Source organism: Procambarus clarkii, chromosome 35 (genome assembly GCF_040958095.1).
Source record: "Procambarus clarkii isolate CNS0578487 chromosome 35, FALCON_Pclarkii_2.0, whole genome shotgun sequence".
NCBI lineage: Eukaryota > Metazoa > Arthropoda > Malacostraca > Decapoda > Cambaridae > Procambarus > Procambarus clarkii.
The window spans coordinates 36,475,773-36,494,994 of NC_091184.1; the positions used below are offsets into that span (position 1 = coordinate 36,475,773).

The 19,222-nt window shown below is 51.1% G+C and overlaps 1 protein-coding gene across 2 annotated transcripts in view; it reads right to left on the minus strand.

Moving 5' to 3' along the window:
* Positions 1-19,222, minus strand: part of LOC123768544 (vesicular glutamate transporter 1) — a 221,503-nt gene that overhangs the window by 15,605 nt on the left and 186,676 nt on the right. For both annotated transcript variants that reach the window (XM_069336351.1, XM_069336352.1), the window contains 4 exons: positions 13,158-13,332; positions 12,097-12,215; positions 11,579-11,746; positions 10,951-11,194 (listed from right to left, as the gene is read on the minus strand). In XM_069336351.1, coding sequence (XP_069192452.1) covers positions 10,951-11,194; positions 11,579-11,746; positions 12,097-12,215; positions 13,158-13,332 — 706 coding nt within the window. The remainder of the gene's footprint in view (positions 1-10,950; positions 11,195-11,578; positions 11,747-12,096; positions 12,216-13,157; positions 13,333-19,222) is intronic.

Sequence of the window (19,222 nt, forward strand, 5' to 3'; positions counted from 1 at the left end):
CGTCTTCCTATACAGTGTGTGTGTGTGTGTGTGTGTGTGTGTGTGTGTGTGTGTGTGTGTGTGTGTGTGTGTGTGTGTGTGCGTGTGTGTGTGTGTGTGTGTGTGTGTGTGTGTGCGTGTGTGTGTGTGTGTGTGTGTGTGTGTGTGTGTGTGTGTGTGTGTGTGTGTGTGTGTGTGTGTGTGTGTGTGTGTGTAGTTAGCTGGTAATGGGGAGACCAAGGCCCTCGTTAGCCCGTTGGTACCCGAGTTCACGTCAGTTCTTGTGTATATGTTCTATCCTGTATACTGGGGGCAGATGTTCCTTCACAGGATGAACATACATCATATAGGAAACATATATAGGAAAGATCCTATATGGCGAGCGGCTACCCGCTGGAGCAGGGTGGGCGGCTTGAGCACCCTCACTGTCTTAAGAGTGGATGGCTTCAAGAAGTGACCCCCAACAGTCATAGGTGACTGATACACACCGCCAGTCTCTCATTTTTGGCCTAAAATGGCATTGTTTTTATTTAGATAGCTACACACATCTGTTTAGTCCAGACAGTATTGTAGTGATTTGTTTAAATTCAGTATTCTATTTAGTATTCAGTTCAGTATTCAGTAACTATTTAAGTTCATTGTCTCCGTGGTGTAGTGGTAAGACACTCGCCTGGCGTTCCGCGAGCGCTATGTCATGGGTTCGTATCCTGGCCGGGGAGGATTTACTGGGCGCAATTCCTTAACTGTAGCCTCTGTTTAACTCAACAGTAAAATGTGTACTTGGTTGTAACAAGGATTCTTCGCGGCAGGGGATCGTATTCCAGGGACCATAGGATTAAGGACTTGCCCGAAACGCTACGCGTACTAGTGGCTGTACAAGAATGTAACAACTCTTCTATATATCTCTCAAAAAAAAAAAAAAGTTGTGACCAGTCAAGTTGGTCATTCTCATAACGACACTGTCTACTGGCTATTCTGTTATTGTGACTATGTAATTAATGTACTCTACTTTTATGTAAACTCGGCTATAAATGCATTACCATTTACCATGCATTTAAAAAAAAAATATTTGTTTATTTTTTTATTTTACATTTGTATTTTTTTTTAATTTAAACAAAAACAAATTTAAAGTTTTTGAATTTGAAGTTCAAAAACATTTGGTAACGGTTCCCACCTCCCAGGCTGACCTAACTGTCACCTCGGCCTCAGGCGCCGGTGGCGTCATGTCCAGAGTCAACTGGAATCTTATTTCAACAGAACGAAGAAGAGCTTAGGCTTATCTTCCACCAGCTCCACCTGTCTTCCTCCAACTCATAAGAACATAAAAACAAAACGAAATATCCATGTAGCACGGGCTATGGTGAGCCCGGAAAAATAATTACGGGCTCACCATAGCCCGTACTACACGGGCATTTCGTTCTGGGTAGCTAAATCTAAAACAACAACAACAACATAAGAACAAAGGTGACTGCAGAAGGCCTATTGGCCCATACGAGGCAGCTCCTATCTATAACCACCCAATCCCACTCATATACTTGTCCAACCCGCGCTTGAAACAATCGAGGGACCCCACCTCCACCACGTTACGCGGCAATTGGTTCCACAAATCAACAACCCTGTTTCGAACCAGTATTTACCCAAGTCTTTCCTAAAATCTAAATTTATCCAATGTATATCCATTGTTTCGCATTCTGTCTTGTGTTGATAATTTTAATACCCTATTAATATCCCCTTTGTTATGTCCATTCATCCACTTGTAAACCTCCATCATGTCACCCCTAACTCTTCGCCTTTCCAGTGAATCCAATTTAAGCTTTGTTAATCTTTCTTCATATGACAGGTTTCTAATTTGGGGGATTAACTTTGTCATCCTACGCTGGACGCGTTCAAGTGAATTTATATCCATTCTATAGTACGGCAACCAAAACTGAACTGCATAATCTAAATGGAGCCTAACCAGAGCAAGATATAACTGAAAGACCAACACCAGGTGTCTTGTACCTAACACTTCGATTAATAAATCCCAGTGTCCTATTTGCCTTATTACGAACATTCATGCATTGATCTTTTGGTATTAAATTCTTACTAATCATAACTCCCAGATCTCTTTCGAAATCCGACTTCGCAATCTAAAGACCATCCAGCTCGTATCTTGTAACTCTATCATCACTACCTAGCCTTAAAACCTTACATATGTCAGCATTAAACTGCATCTGCCAATCTTTTGACCAATTCAAAACTTTATTTAGATCGACTTGCAGTGATAGAGAGTCTTTTCCCGAGTTTATTTCCCTCCCGATTTTCGTATCATCGGCGAATTTGCAAATGTTGTTGCTCAAACCTGAATCTAAATCATTTATATATATTATGAATAACAGAGGTCCCAGGACAGAGCCTTGAGGCACTCTACTTACATTTTCCCACTCTGACTTGACTCCATTTATACTAACTCTGTTTCCTTTGGTATAGCCATGCCCTAATCCAACTTAATATAGCACCCCCAATACCATGAGCCTGTTATCTTTTTAATCAGTCTTTCATGTGGCACTGTATCAAAAGCTTTGCTAAAGTCAAGAAACACAACATCACAAACCTTACCACCGGTCTTCCTCCAGCCCGACCGGAGGAAGATTTGTCCATGTCGCCTTTTGTGACCCTTTGTGAGTAACGACAGTTTGGCCGTGCAAAAGCTGCCCTAATTACCTGGCCTCGATCTGCGGCGGCCGTCTGACTTCTGGCGCGAACCAACAGCGCGAACTTCTAATTTGTAGATTACAACACCAGTCCACAAGAAGTCACCCCATCTGCCCACACCCCCGCCAGCCCCACACCCCACCAGCCCCACACCCCCCCCGCCAGCCCCACACCAAGAGGGGCCGCAGCCAGTCGCCCACATGATAAAGGGAGCGGCAGGAGCCAACAAATGGGCTGGAACACCACATCCCCGTACAAAAGATTCTTAATCAAGCGGGAGTACGAGTCAATCGATGGTGGAATTTCAAGTCTTCATTGATGCAGCGTTCCTCACCCACTGTCTCAACACTTGGTGACGGGTGAGGGAAGCAGGAGGAGGCTTCCTTGGGGAGAGAAGGGAGGAGGAGGCTTCCTTGAGGAGAGAAGGGAGGGGAGGCTTCCTTGGGGAGGGAAGGGAGGAGGAGGCTTCCTTGAGGAGAGAAGGGAGGGGGAGGCTTCCTTGGGGAGAGAAGGGAGGGGGAGGCTTCCTTGGGGAGAGAAGGGAGGGGGAGGCTTCCTTGGGGAGGGAAGGGAGGAGGAGGCTTCCTTGAGGAGAGAAGGGAGGGGGAGGCTTCCTTGAGGAGAGAAGGGAGGGGGAGGCTTCCTTGGGGAGAGAAGGGAGGGGGAGGCTTCCTTGGGGAGAGAAGGGAGGGAGGAGGCTTCCTTGGGGAGAGAAGGGAGGGGGGAGGCTTCCTTGGGGAGAGAAGGGAGGGAGGAGGCTTCCTTGAGAAGGGAGGGGGAGGCTTCCTTGGGGAGGGAAGGGAGGAGGCTTCCTTGGGGAAAGAAGGGAGGGGAGGAGGCTTCCTTGAGGAGAGAAGGGAGGAGGCTTCCTTGGGGAGAGAAGGGAGGGAGGAGGCTTCCTTGAGGAGAGAAGGGAGGAGGCTTCCTTGGGGAGAGAAGGGAGGGAGGAGGCTTCCTTGGGGAGAGAAGGGAGGGAGGAGGCTTCCTTGAGGAGAGAAGGGAGGGGGAGGCTTCCAGGGGGAGAGAAGGGAGGGGGAGGCTTCCAGGGGGAGAGAAGGGAGGGGGAGGCTTCCAGGGGGAGAGAAGGGAGGGGGAGGCTTCCAGGGGGAGAGAAGGGAGGGGGAGGCTTCCAGGGGGAGAGAAGGGAGGGGGAGGCTTCCAGGGGGAGAGAAGGGAGGGGGAGGCTTCCAGGGGGAGAGAAGGGAGGGGGAGGCTTCCAGGGGAAGTTGCTGGGGGAAGGTGGCAGGTCCCGAGGAATGAGGAGGAAATTAAAACAAAGGGAGGAAGGAAGCTCCATGAAAACCTCAAATGTGGGCTACAGTTCCCAGCGGAAGGGGGAGGAAAGTTCCCAGCGGAAGGGGGAGGAAAGTTCCCAGTGGAAGGGTGAGGAAAGTTCCCAGTGGAAGGGGGAGGAAAGTTCCCAGTGGAAGGGTGAGGAAAGTTCCCTGTGGAAGGGTGAGGAAAGTTCCCTGCGGAAGGGTGAGGAAAGTTCCTAGTGGCAGGGTGAGGAAAGTTCCCAGTGGCAGGGTGAGGAAAGTTCCCTGTGGAAGGGTGAGGAAAGTTCCCTGCGGAAGGGTGAGGAAAGTTCCTAGTGGCAGGGTGAGGAAAGTTCCCAGTGGCAGGGTGAGGAAAGTTCCCAGTGGCAGGGTGAGGAAAGTTCCCAGTGGCAGGGTGAGGAAAGTTCCCAGTGGCAGGGTGAGGAAAGTTCCCAGTGGCAGGGTGAGGAAAGTTCCCAGTGGCAGGGTGAGGAAAGTTCCCAGTGGCAGGGTGAGGAAAGTTCCCAGTGGCAGGGTGAGGAAAGTTCCCAGTGGAAGGGGGAGGAAAGTTCCCAGTGGCAGGGTGAGGAAAGTTCCCAGTGGCAGGGTGAGGAAAGTTCCCAGTGGCAGGGTGAGGAAAGTTCCCAGTGGCAGGGTGAGGAAAGTTCCCAGTGGCAGGGTGAGGAAAGTTCCCAGTGGCAGGGTGAGGAAAGTTCCCAGTGGCAGGGTGAGGAAAGTTCCCAGTGGCAGGGTGAGGAAAGTTCCCAGTGGAAGGGGGAGGAAAGTTCCCAGCGGAAGGGTGAGGAAAGTTCCCAACAGAAGGGAGAGGAAAGTTCCCAGTGGAAGGGTGAGGAAAGTTCCCAGTGGCAGGGTGAGGAAAGTTCCCAGTGGAAGGGTGAGGAAAGTTCCCAGTGGAAGGGTGAGGAAAGTTCCCAGTGGAAGGGTGAGGAAAGTTCCCAGTGGAAGGGTGAGGAAAGTTCCCAGCGGAAGTGTGAGGAAAGTTCCCAACAGAAGGGGGAGGAAAGTTCCCAGTGGAAAGGGGAGGAAAGTTCCCAGCGGAAGGGTGAGGAAAGTTCCCAGTGGAAGGGTAATGAAAGTTCCCTGCGGAAGGGTAGTGAAAGTTCCCTGCGGAAGGGTAAGGAAAGTTCCCAGTGGAAGGGGGAGGAAATATTCTTGTGTAATGGAAAATAAATGGACCAGAGGAACCTAGAGGACATTTCCTAGTGGAATGAAAGGGAAATTTCCATAAATAATAGAGAGGAAAGTTTCACAGACAATAAGGGAGAGTTCCCTTGACAGTAGAGTAAGAACTTCCTTAAGGAATGGGAAAGAAATAAGGCGTTCGGATGAGAAACATCACCCTTGGTGCACTTTACACATTACAAAGGTACATTCACCCCTTTTTTAACATCCAGGAAAGTTCTCTGATATTCTGAGACTTCTGTGTTCGGATACTTACGGGAAACTTAGGAGCCAAGCCAGTAACACTATTTACCTTCGAATGTTCGAATGAACGTAATTCGAACGTTCGGAAATTCCCCATCCGCTTTTAGCTGGCGTGAATACTGCCATCAGAGAGAGCCAGATTTAATTACCGGGAATAGTAATTTAATTCCAATCGTCTCCGTATGACTTAATGCAGTACACAGGGGGGTTCCCCAGGGGGGAGGGCTGTGTGGAGTAGCCCCATACTGCTCCACCAGGGGGGGGGGGCTGTGTGGAGTAGCCTCATACTGCTCCACCAGGGGGGGGGGGCTGTGTGGAGCAGCCTCATACTGCTCCACCAGGGGGGGGGCTGTGTGGAGCAGCCCCATACTGCTCCACCAGGGGGGGGGGGGGGAGTGTGTGGTGTAGCCCCATACTGCTCCACCAGGGGGGGGGCTGTGTGGAGTAGCCCCATACTGCTCCACCAGGGGGGGGCTGTGTGGAGCAGCCCCATACTGCTCCACCAGGGGGGGGAGTGTGTGGTGTAGCCCCATACTGCTCCACCAGGGGGGGGGGCTGTGTGGAGCAGCCCCATACTGCTCCACCAGGGGGGGGCTGTGTGGTGTAGCCCCATACTGCTCCACCAGGGGGGGAGTGTGTGGAGCAGCCCCATACTGCTCCACCAGGGGGGGGGGGAGTGTGTGGTGTAGCCCCATACTGCTCCACCAGGGGGGGGCTGTGTGGAGTAGCCCCATACTGCTCCACCAGGGGGGGGGGGCTGTGTGGAGCAGCCCCATACTGCTCCACCAGGGGGGGGAGTGTGTGGTGTAGCCCCATACTGCTCCACCAGGGGGGGGGGAGTGTGTGGAGCAGCCCCATACTGCTCCACCAGGGGGGGGGCTGTGTGGTGTAGCCCCATACTGCTCCACCAGGGGGGGAGTGTGTGGAGCAGCCCCATACTGCTCCACCAGGGGGGGGGGGGGAGTGTGTGGTGTAGCCCCATACTGCTCCACCAGGGGGGGGGGGCTGTGTGGTGTAGCCCCATACTGCTCCACCAGGGGGGGGGGCTGTGTGGTGTAGCCCCATACTGCTCCACCAGGGGGGGGCTGTGTGGAGCAGCCCCATACTGCTCCACCAGGGGGGGGGGAGTGTGTGGTGTAGCCCCATACTGCTCCACCAGGGGGGGGGCTGTGTGGTGTAGCCCCATACTGCTCCACCAGGGGGGGGGGAGTGTGTGGAGCAGCCCCATACTGCTCCACCAGGGCGGGGGGAGTGTGTGGTGTAGCCCCATACTGCTCCACCAGGGGGGGGCTGTGTGGAGCAGCCCCATACTGCTCCACCAGGGGGGGGGGGCTGTGTGGTGTAGCCCCATACTGCTCCACCAGGGGGGGGGCTGTGTGGAGCAGCCCCATACTGCTCCACCAGGGGGGGGGCTGTGTGGTGTAGCCCCATACTGCTCCACCAGGGGGGGGGAGTGTGTGGAGCAGCCCCATACTGCTCCACCAGGGGGGGGGCTGTGTGGTGTAGCCCCATACTGCTCCACCAGGGGGGGGGAGTGTGTGGAGCAGCCCCATACTGCTCCACCAGGGGGGGGGAGTGTGTGGTGTAGCCCCATACTGCTCCACCAGGGGGGGGGAGAGTGTGGAGCAGCCCCATACTGCTCCACCAGGGGGGGGGGCTGTGTGGAGCAGCCCCATACTGCTCCACCAGGGGGGGGGGGAGTGTGTGGTGTAGCCCCATACTGCTCCACCAGGGGGGGGCTGTGTGGTGTAGCCCCATACTGCTCCACCAGGGGGGGGCTGTGTGGTGTAGCCCCATACTGCTCCACCAGGGGGGGGAGTGTGTGGAGCAGCCCCATACTGCTCCACCAGGGGGGGGGGAGTGTGTGGTGTAGCCCCATACTGCTCCACCAGGGGGGGGGAGTGTGTGGAGCAGCCCCATACTGCTCCACCAGGGGGGGGGGGGAGTGTGTGGAGCAGCCCCATACTGCTCCACCAGGAGGGGGGAGTGTGTGGTGTAGCCCCATACTGCTCCACCAGGGGGGGGGCTGTGTGGTGTAGCCCCATACTGCTCCACCAGGGGTGGGGCTGTGTGGTGTAGCCCCATACTGCTCCACCAGGGGGGGGGCTGTGTGGTGTAGCCCCATACTGCTCCACCAGGGGGGGGCTGTGTGGAGCAGCCCCATACTGCTCCACCAGGGGGGGGGAGTGTGTGGAGCAGCCCCATACTGCTCCACCAGGGGGGGGGGGAGTGTGTGGTGTAGCCCCATACTGCTCCACCATAGGGGGGGGCTGTGTGGAGTTGCCCCATACTGCTCCACCAGGGGGGGGGCTGTGTGGAGTAGCCCCATACTGCTCCACCAGGGGGAGGGACTGTGTGAAGTAGCCCATACTGCTCCACCAGGGGGAGGAGACTGTGGAGCAGCCCCATACTGCTCCACCAGGGGGAGGGGACTGTGGAGCAGCCCCATACTGCTCCACCAGGGGGAGGGGACTGTGGAGCAGCCCCATACTGCTCCACCAGGGGGGGACTGTGGAGCAGCCCCATACTGCTCCACCAGGGGGGGGGCTGTGTGGAGCAGCCCCATACTGCTCCACCAGGGGGAGGGGACTGTGGAGCAGCCCCATACTGCTCCACCAGGGGGGGACTGTGGAGCAGCCCCATACTGCTCCACCAGGGGGGGACTGTGGAGCAGCCCCATACTGCTCCACCAGGGGGGGGACTGTGGAGCAGCCCCATACTGCTCCACCAGGGGGGGGGCTGTGTGGAGCAGCCCCATACTGCTCCACAGGGGGAGGGGACTGTGGAGCAGCCCCATACTGCTCCACCAGGGGGGGGGACTGTGGAGCAGCCCCATACTGCTCCACCAGGGGGGGGGCTGTGTGGAGCAGCCCCATACTGCTCCACCAGGGGGGGCTGTGGAGCAGCCCCATACTGCTCCACCAGGGGGGGGGGGCTGTGTGGTGTAGAGCAACTCGGGGCTGCCTGTCTCCGCCTCCTCTCTATCTTTCTCTCAATATCTATTTATGTATCTCTGTCTCTTTAGATAGAGATAGTACAGTCTCTAGTCTAGAATATTTAGAATTCAAGACGAATTCTCGTCTCTCTGGAATATTTACGTTAATTTTACCAAGCTATTTTCATCACTAACATGAATTAATTCAGTTTATCGGTTCCAAGTGATGAAGTCTACGGACATCACATCCCTGATTTCGTTTGAGGCTTCGTGCTATTTCATGAAAATTGCATGTGTGGGGGGTAGTGTTACTGACTCATATTTCGTGAAGCATTTAACTTATGCCTACCCCGACCAGCCTATGTCCGTTCCATACGGCAGACCATTCTCCCTGCAAATTTGGCTGAGGTTAGCATCAAGCTTCCCGTTAGCTTCGTTATCCTCAGTCGAAAATGATTTATTTTTCAGTACGGCATAAATCCTTATATTCTACGGCAGCCAGTGCTCGTTTTCTATTGGCCCGGCGCGGCCCGCCGACTCTAAAGAGGATGATAATGTATTCAGAACCAAAGCAAGCCATCAAGGGGGTTGAGAAAATATCCAATAATGGGCTGGAAAGTGATCAAAAAGTTTTGTGATCACAGTTACCGCCCTCCCCCCTCCATCCCCATCCCTCCCGCTGGCCCTGCCATCTTCTACTGTGGGGGAGTTACTGTCTTTAGGGACAGAATCTGTTTAGCTTTAGGAGTCTGAAGCTGTCTATTTTTTAGGGGGGCGGAACTCGTTGATCTTTAGGGGGACCCGAACCTGTTTTAATTATAATTGTGGGAGTGCCAGAGTGCTAGAGGTGCCAGTGCCAGGGGTGTAGTGTGACCACAGTGTACCCACCCTCCCAGCGCCCCATTGGCCACTTCCTCCCTCCCATTCCTTCTTGTTCCCTATTACCTTCTCCACTACTGCCACATTCACTACTACCTTTCTCCATCTTCCCCCTCGTCCTCCTAGTCTCCCTTAACCCCCCCTCGTCCTCCTAGCCTCCCTTAACCCCCCCTCGTCCTCCTAGCCTCCCTTAACCCCCCCTCGTCCTTCTAGCCTCCCTTAACCCCCCCCCTCGTCCTCCTAGCCTCCCTTAACTCTCCCTCGTCCACCTGGCCTCCTCCCCATTACAGCCGCCCCCCCCCTCCCCGTGCTGCTATCTCTTCCCTCTGTTAGACAGAACGCCGTAACAGATAAGAGGGGCCGGCAAGGCCATTAGACGGAGGTTCTCGGGCGCCAATCAGCGACGAGTCTCTGCGCTAACTGCTCGCAACTTGTTCCTTCACTCACAAACGACCCATTATCTATCCCGAGGGAGACCATTAGGAAGGTAAAAATGTGTATGTTTGTAGCTAGGTTATTGTGGATGCCTAACGAGCGACCCCTGTTCTTTAGTTTAGTGGTTTGATTGTTAATGGTGGTAATAGGTGCTTAGCAGTGAGGGAAGGATCAGTAGTGACTTTGTAGTGATGGTGGTATAGCTGTTTGCTACTGGCAGTTGCTGTTAGCTGGTTGTTGCTGGTAGATCTAATTGTGGTGGCAAAGGTTAGTAGTGGTTCCCCCTTACACCCAGGCTCCCAGGCCTGGGCCCATGATGACCGGGCCGCGGGGACGCTAAGCCACGAAACCATCACTAGTCAATAGTTGAAGTGAGTTTTGGTGATGTAGCGAAAATGAGTTGCTACACTTCTAGCAAAAAGAGGAGGGAGAAGAAAGGACACATTTGGGTGTAGTGATAGACTGTTGAAAAAGATATTAGGTTGGTGGAGGAAATATATTAACCTTGGGATAACACAGTAACCCTGGGAATATTAACCTAACCTAACCTACACCACATGTGTGAAATGGAAGTGACGACGTTTCGCTCAGAACAGGACATCCAGGGACTAGATTCACGAAAGCAGTTATGCAAATACTTACGAACGTGTACATCTTTCTTCAATCTTTGACGGCTTTGGTTACATTTATTAAACAGTTTACAAGCATGAAAACTTCCCAATCAACTGTTGTTATTGTTATAAACAGCCTCCTGGTGCTTCGGGGCTCCTCCCTCCCTCCCTCACACACCACCCCTCCCTCACACACCCCCTCCCTCCCTCCCTTCCTCACACCCCACCTCCCTCCCTCCCTCCCTCTCACACAATCCCTCACACACCCCCTCCCTCCCTCCCTCCCTCCCTCCCTCTCACACAATCCCTCACACACCCCCTCCCTCCCTCCCTCCCTCTATCACACACCCCCTCCCTCCCTCCCTCCCTCTCTCACATAATCCCTCACACACCCCCTCCCTCCCTCCCCTCCCTCCCTCCCTCACACACCCCCCTCCCTCACATATAAAACACACACACTATTTTTATTTAATAAGTGACTTATTTTAAGTCACTTATCTTTCCAGTGACTTATAGTCGCTGGATGGATAAGTGACTTAAAATTTAACTTAAGTGACTTAAAATTTAAAATTTAAAGGTTAAGTGATAAATTTAATGAATAAGGTTCAATTAGGATGATAAATAAGTCACATTGATCTGATACAAGGCTGCAGTTCTCCTTGCAAGACTGAGACATGTCTCCGGGCGGACCAGAGGAGTCAACAAGCCAGCCTACCTGATATAGCAAAGCCGGAGAAGCCGACGGCGAGGGTGAGGGAGGTGATGGCGACGGTGGTGTTCCTAGTGAAGGCCACCACCAGCAGGAAGGTCGCCTCCAGGCCAAACCCGCCGCAGTTGAACACCTTCCTCACGTTGGTGGTGGAGAGCAGGTTCTTCTTGCGGATGTGGTCGGCCAGCTGCCCGCCGAAGGGCACCACTATCGTCATGACCAGGTGAGGCAGCGCTGAGATGGTCCCGCTCTGGTGGGGCAGGTCACGGGGTTATAGGCAGGTCACGGGGTTATATGGTGGGGGTTATATGGTGGGGTTATATGGTGGGGGTCACATGGTGGGGAGGATGTTGGGGTACTCACACGGTACAGAGGAAGTGATTGAGAGTCACACAGTTAAGGGAACAAAGGTGTTTTGACAGCTTCGTTCTCAAAATCTGCGAAAGGATTCAGTGACATATAGACTATCCGAACACCTCACCACCAGGTATCCAAACACCTCACCACCAGATATACGAACACACCACCACCAGGTATCCGAACACACCACCACCAGGTATCCGAACACACCACCACCAGGTATACGAACACTTAATGACCCCAACCTGAGAGGAGTGAGCCAAGAGGGACGTACCTCGGCCACATTATAATGGAAGACTTCGTTGAAGTATGTGGGTTGTGAGATGATGAGAAGGTAGAAGGTCCAAGAGCGAGCGATGTTGGCCACAATGATGGCCCACACTGGCATCGAAGTGGCGAACGCCCGCCACGGCGTCGTAGCAAATGTTGGCTGTACCACCGGCTACAGCGGAGAGGGAGAGAGAGGCGGGTAAGTCACTGGTGTTGTCTCCCTTATCCACTTACTTAAGCAGTTTATTTATGTTAGTTGAAGATCAGTTACAAATGACGGAGAACACTTGGAGAATTATATCTTACTATTCACTTTAAGTGATACACTATTCCATTCACCTGCATAACACACTATTCTTCCAGTTTATGGATCTCAAACACTTGGGTTGTTTCTTTAAGCGGTGGTCTCACATCTTGCAGGATCGTCGTTCGATCCCCACCGATCCAAGAATAACAACTGAAGCTTAGGAACTATATTCTGCAATCAAATGCTTGAAAATACACACACACACACACACCTACCTGGTTGCCAAGGCTCTCCTCTATGTACAACTGTTCCCTGGCTGTGATGGTCGGATGCGTCGCCGGCTTCTCGAAAGCCAGCCAGTACCAGAAGAACCCCCACGTGATGCCAGCCACGCCTGCAGGGGCCCACATGCACCATTAGTCTACATATATATATGGTTTGTACCTAGCTATACATATTAAATGTCAAGGTTGAGTACTGTAGTCAGCTGTACATGTTGGGCAGCGTGGGTGAGTACCGGTGCATCAATATTGATGCTCCGGTATTATTGTAGTGGAGCCATATTCCTGTGGTGTAGAGGTCACTATATCCAGTAGAGGGCCCAGTGGTTCACTTCTTGAACAGCGTCAATACACCCACACGACGCCAAGATGGACTAAACAACCACACCTGTGGGGCACCTGTGGTACCTGTGGCACCTGTGGAGTACCTGTGGGGCACCTGTGGCACCTGTGGGGTACCTGTAGGGGCACCTGTGGTACCTGTGGGAATTAACATCATGAAAAAGAAGAACTACACTAATTCCATAAATTAAAAAGAGAATAAAGAATGAATTGTGAAGAATAAAACCATTGTTACAGCTCTAAAGTCAAAGAACAACAAGGATGGAAAACCTGCAGAGTTAAATTATAATGCAAGAGGTAGAACAAGGCTCCCAGGCGGGGCATAAAGAGCTATACCTCACTTCCCCCGTAGTTAGGCAAGCATTAACATAACTCTACGGACAACACTCTTCCATCATCATCACTCTGAGCAAAGGTATGGCGCAGGCAAAGCCTCAGACCCGGGGCCAGATTCACGAAGCAGTTACGCAAGCACTTACGAACCTGTACATCTTTTCCTCAATATTTGGCGGCTTTGTTTACAATTATTAAACAGTTAATGAGCTCCGAAGCACAAGGAGGCTGTTTATAACAATAACAACAGTTGATTGGCAAGTTTTCATGCTTGTAAACTGTTTAATAAATGTAACCAAAGCCGTCAAAGATTGAGGAAAGATGTATAGGTTCGTAAGTGCCTGCGTAACTGCTTGGTGAATCTGGCCCCTGGTGCTTACCGTAGAAGTAGAAGGGCGCTGGCCAGCCTATGCCCTCTGTAAGCCAGGCTGAGAGGGGCATGCCCAAGACGGCTCCGGCGTAGCTGCCGCAGAAGGCGAGGGTGGCTAGACGAGACCTCTCTAGGGGCGGCGACCAGTTCCTCCATATACCGTGGCACGCCGGGTACGTCACGCCCTGGGGGACACCAAGACTGCGTCAGCACACACATCACACTCTCTCAGGTGCTCTCTCACCTGCAAGCACTTCAGTGTCAGGTGTCAGTAATAAAGATGTGTACTCGGTCTGAGAGTAATGCCCTACCAATACTACTCGTATAAGAGGAATCATCTCATCGTTACAAGAGAGTAAGTCTCAGGAACTACTTGGGAAACTACAGATAACTGTTTGTAATTGTGACAGACCAACTAGACGAAACTACCCCCCTCCTTCCCCTGCCCAGACTGACGGCGGGTTTCAGTATAGCCCAAATATTTATTTATAGTTTTATCAGGTTGTTGTTGTTTCATTATGGCATGACTCACATTACAACTGTCACTAGTACCACAACCAGGTACTAAAACTCCAAATACCAGTATTACGGCACTTAATCTCGTTCCCGCATACCAGCTCCTCTGGTCACCCCTACACTCCATTACCCGCCATAGGCAACACTAACCGAGCAGGCAGGCAGGCAGGCAGGCGGCCGGCCGCCAGGCAGAAAAAACCTGCCTTTTGAAAGTCAGCGAGCTGGGTTTTGTCCCCACATATCCTGCCCTCCTGGCGAGTATTGATGCACCTCTACCCCTTCCCTCTCCCTCGCTCTCTTCGCTCCCTCTCTCTCTCTCTCACTCTCTCTTTCACTCACTCAGAGAGAGAGAGAGAGAGAGAGAGAGAGAGAGAGAGAGAGAGAGAGAGAGAGAGAGAGAGAGAGAGAGAGAGAGAGAGAGAGAGAGAGAGAGAGAGAGAGAGAGATATGGACACACCATAAGTGGCGAGAGGAGAGAGGGGGAGAGAGATCTGTGTCGACCCGTTAATTACTGACTCACTAATTCACCTTCTCATCCTCATTTATGCAGGATTACCAGATAAGGCAGGAGGGAGGGGTGAGAGGCAGGCAGGCAGGCAGGCAGGAGGGAGGGGTGAGAGGCAGGCAGGCAGGCAGGAGGGAGGGGGAGAGGCAGGCAGGGGGGGGGGGGAGAGGCAGGCAGGAGGGGGAGAGGCAGCCAAATACAGCTAAATGATATGTAGCTAAACACAGGCTTGATGTACCAACCCGTCCTCTTAAAAAGAACGTCACTTTTGGCTGGTATGCGCGATATGGCTAAATTTGGACGTAATTTGGAATGAAATCGACTCACAAAAGTGACGTTGTGTTCCGTTTTCTATTTGAGTCGTCCGCCTTACGCGCAGAGGTTATAAGAGGACACTTTAAATTAACGTTTTTCATAACGTTTTGAAACTTTATGAGAATTTCCTGCCCACCTAACCTATCAGAGGACCCTTAACTTACTGTTGTTGAAAAAAGAAATCCCAAATTTATTTTAATTTTTTTTTCATTTTCAAATTACGTCCAAATCCGGCCATACGGGCAAACGGCCAAAAGCGACGTTCTTTTTAAGAGGACAGGTTGATCCAGCTAAACACAGGCTTGATGTACAGCTAAACACAGGCTTGATGTGCAGCTAAACACAGGCTTGCCATACAGCTAAACACAGGCTTGCCATGCAGCTAAACACAGGCTTGCCATGCAGCTAAACACAGGCTTGCCATGCAGCTAAACACAGGCTTGCCATGCAGCTAAACACAGGCTTGCCATGCAGCTAAACACAGGCTTGCCATGCAGCTAAACACAGGCTTGCCATGCAGCTAAACACAGGCTTGCCATGCAGCTAAACACAGGCTTGCCATGCAGCTAAACACAGGCTTGCCATGCAGCTAAACACAGGCTTGCCATGCAGCTAAACACAGGCTTGCCATACAGCTAAACACAGGCTTGCCATACAGCTAAACACAGGCTTGCCATGCAGCTAAACACAGGCTTGCCATGCAGCTAAACACAGGCTTGCCATGCAACTAGTCTAAGATTTATATTATTTTACAGAAGACTTCTATTGGAATATATTGAGGCAATATAATTGGATGAAACTCGTGTCTCTTTACCCCACTACACACAATATTTATCTAAAGCTATACAATGGGATGTGTGTCTTTATACAGGGTTGGAAGCCAGACGCTTAGGGCTAGGCTCACCAAACTTTGCATCGTGATTCCTGCGGGGTACGTGCCCAACGTTATCGGGTCCGGGTCGTCACAGTTCAAGAGAGAACAGCGTGCCTTGGTCACATTCTGACCCCACGACGATTCTGGCCCTGGCTGGGAATATTGTCTGACTAAAGACAGCTAGTACGCTTGTGGGAACCGACCTGTGAGATTTATATTTACTTAATTTATATGAATTTATATAGAATTTATATTTACGTTAATTTGTATACTTCGATAGCAATTTCTATGATGTTAAGTGGACTGTATTTCTGCGATAATCTCGCAAATCGATCCACTACACATTAGGGGGGGTTTATATTGAATTTATATATATGCAGCCAATCAAACTACAGTATTAACTACACATTAGTGTACATTGAAGAGGTTCCTTATTTTATTTGTACAGCAGGCCTTAGTCCACCAGGTATAACCAGGATGTAGACACCAAATTTTTCTCGTGTGAGGTAGCTTCCATCACCCAGTAACTGGCACACAAAGCATGCTTCCTCGTCTTGACCTGTCAAAAGGGCGCTAGCTATGAAGCCAGAATCCTAATATATGACAGCTATATCAGAGAAAACACTGTACATTGAACCATAAAGACCAAGGCTTAATTACCTTGTTTGAGTCGATCATTTGTGATCTAACCGGCCCACCCTTTATATCTACCTAATATTCATGGCCATAAATAATTAGATAAACGGGTTTCGGCAGAACACTTAACTTGTACTTGCTGACAGCATGTTGATGAAGGAAGATCACTACTCTGATCTTCGTCACACTTCGTCCAAGAGAATTTATAGGAGCTGTTACTTGCTCCAACGACTTAACACACTAACAATGGCTGACCTCTCCCTCACTTTGTAGAGATGTCAGTAACTGATTGAATGGTCACATTTACTCTATTTTAATATTGATAATTAAGTTAATTTATATGAGATGTTTTATGATGGTAAAGTCCAAAGACTAATGTATTTAAGAATAATTCCCAGCAGAATAGCTGGTGAAATATAATAGTATGTGGTAATGATATCCTGTTTTATATAGACGGAAAAATTCCACTACAAGTTACATTTTCTATGGGTTAACTTGTTTATACAATACAGCAATATTATCTGCCTGTATGATATTATTAAATGGTGTCGGATTTTCCGACAACGATGGTACGAAAAAGTTAAAACAACGATGTGTCCTTTCAGTATTGGAAAACATTACCCAATTATGTCAGGGAAATTAGCATACTATTTTACTTGTCATATTTTGCCCACAGTAGCGGAAAGGTGTTTTAAAATATATGAAGACGGAGCCCAGGAGTTGCACCGTACCTCTCCTTGCCCAGACACATCTCCGGTGATCTCCCACCTCTCTAACCACTCCTTGTGCCCCCAGACCTGCTGCCCCTTGATACACACACATGATACACACCGATACACCTGCCACATACTCAAAGTGATACATGCTAATACACGTGATACAGAACGACACACCTTCTAGTCTTCCCTCCTCCTGTTTGTCTCCTCCCTCTCTCTCTTTCTTGTCTTCCTCGTCCCCCACTCCCTCTCCCTCTTTCTTGTCTCCCCCCCCCCACTCCCTCTTCCCTCCTCCTCCTCCTCGTCCATCGCGATGGTCGAAGGCGATAGACTCCCGCCAACATCGGCACCGGAAATGACACCGATTGCCCAACTTGGATTACTATTCTTGTGAGGAGACTCTTAAGAGTCTCTTATCACCCGGCCGCCGACCCCTTCTCCAGAGATGTAGCCTCAACTCTCCTCTCCCCAGCCCCACTCTCCCTCCACCCTACTCTCACACACTCCCCTCTCACACCACCAACTCCAGAACCCCTTTTTCAAAAGTAGCTCCCTTTTTCTTGAATCCCTTTCACACTCTCCCCTCTCTCACTTGCCATACCCCTCTCACACGGTCTTGCCTCTTCCCTCTCACCCTGCGGCCACACTCTCAGGCCAGACCTATTGACGGCTGCTCACGGGAGCAAGTTCTCGAGTCAACTGTGAAGACTGTTTGAGTTTAGCAAGACGAGACTGGCCCTGGTGATTGGCGCCAGAGCTACGACCACAGCTAGCAAGCTAGCTACCTAGCTCTCTCTCTCTCTCTCTCTCTGTCTCTGTCTCTGTCTCTCTCTCTCTCTCTCTCTCTCTCTCTCTCTCTCTCTCTCTCTCTCTCTCTCTCTCTCTCTCTCTCTCTCTCTCTCTCTCACACATACACGTGAACTTCCACAAGACAGCTCCGGAAATTCGCTTTATGATTAATGCTGACAGCAGGTTCTTCACATGGCAGTGGGAGGCGAGGCGGCGCCCTCTGGCCACCTCCTCTCCTAGTCTCACAAAATGTCTTATTCTGGCTAAACAACGATTTGGTGAACACTTGTCTTGTGTACACTTGTACACCTTATTTGTGTAGCTATCACTGGCACTGTGGTAAAGCCACAGGAAACAAGGTCACTGGCAGTTGTCAAGGTCACTGGCAGCTGTCAAGGCTCAGACAGGAAAACCTCCTGGAAATTGAGTTTACGCAGATCTTATTTTGTGTTCGTTATTCTGTTTTTGTCCTGGTCAATGCCTTACCTTTTGTCCCGGTCACTTCCTTACCTTTTGTCCTAGTCACTTCCTCACCTTTTGTCCTAGTCACTTCCTTACCTTTTGGATGAAAAGGTTACAAATATCTCTAATTTTCAACTGTTGCTTAAGTAATCCTTCCATGAGCATGAGCATTTGTTTCGACTTTCTTCTGCCCTCAGCTTCCTGTATTTACCCATTTCTTCCTTTTCGATTTATAACTTAATATTGCCTATTGAGTCTAAGAGTTGGTATTGTCCAACCCGTTTGTCTCTTGTTGTTAGTGTGATCACCTCTTGGTGTCTGTGCCTCTGCGTTTGGCTTGCTGCTGTTCTTGCGTTTTCCCAAGGCGTTTCATGCCGTCGATGCATGCTCAGGAATGAGTCTCACGTATGCAAGTTGGTGAAGGGCAGCGGACAATGGCCAGTTTGGCACGTGCTGCCTTAATGTGCCCATGTAAGGTATGGTATGATACCCCTGAGTGTCCGTGAAGGGACCGAAACGTCGTCGTCCCTTCACCTTCTAGTGCGTGATCTGGTCAACCCCTGAGTCTTTAGTCTTCCCCATGTTGTAATGTTCATCAGAAACGTGGATGGGAGTAAGGAGGAGAAATGGAAGAGAAAGGGCAACTGGAGGGAGGGAGAGGTGATGGAGAGGGGGAGAGGTGATGGAGAGGGGAGAGGTGAGGATGATGGGGTACTGACCCGGGGCAACAGTCCCTTCCGTCACCCCCTTCCATAAGGGGAGGGGTGGAGGTAGGGAGTGAGGATTAGAGAGAAAACAAATGATAAGAGAATAATAAGGCAGAATACAGGAGACGACACAAGAAAACAAAGAGATAAATGATGAAATATAATAGAGAAAACAGAGCAGTAAGGCCAGTAGAGGTGACGAGGAAGGAGCACTGAGAGCATAAGGTAAATGAACACAATAATAAAGCCAGGAGGAGGGGGGGGAGGTCAACCTGGCCCGAGGCACTATGGGCCACTTCCGGCACTCCTGTCAACACCACCCCCTCACCCCCCACCCACTACCCCCTCCTCTTTCCTTCCTCTTCCCTTATAACACTGCTCCTCTTACGCCTCCCCCCTTCCTCTCACCCCCCCTCCCTCCCTCCGTCCCTCCCTGTCTCCCTCCGTCTCTCCCTGTCTCCCTCCGTCCCTCCCTGTCTCCCTCCGTCTCTCCCTGTCTCCCCTCCAACATTCCATACCTGCCACTAACCGCGACAGAAATCTTTAAAATTAATG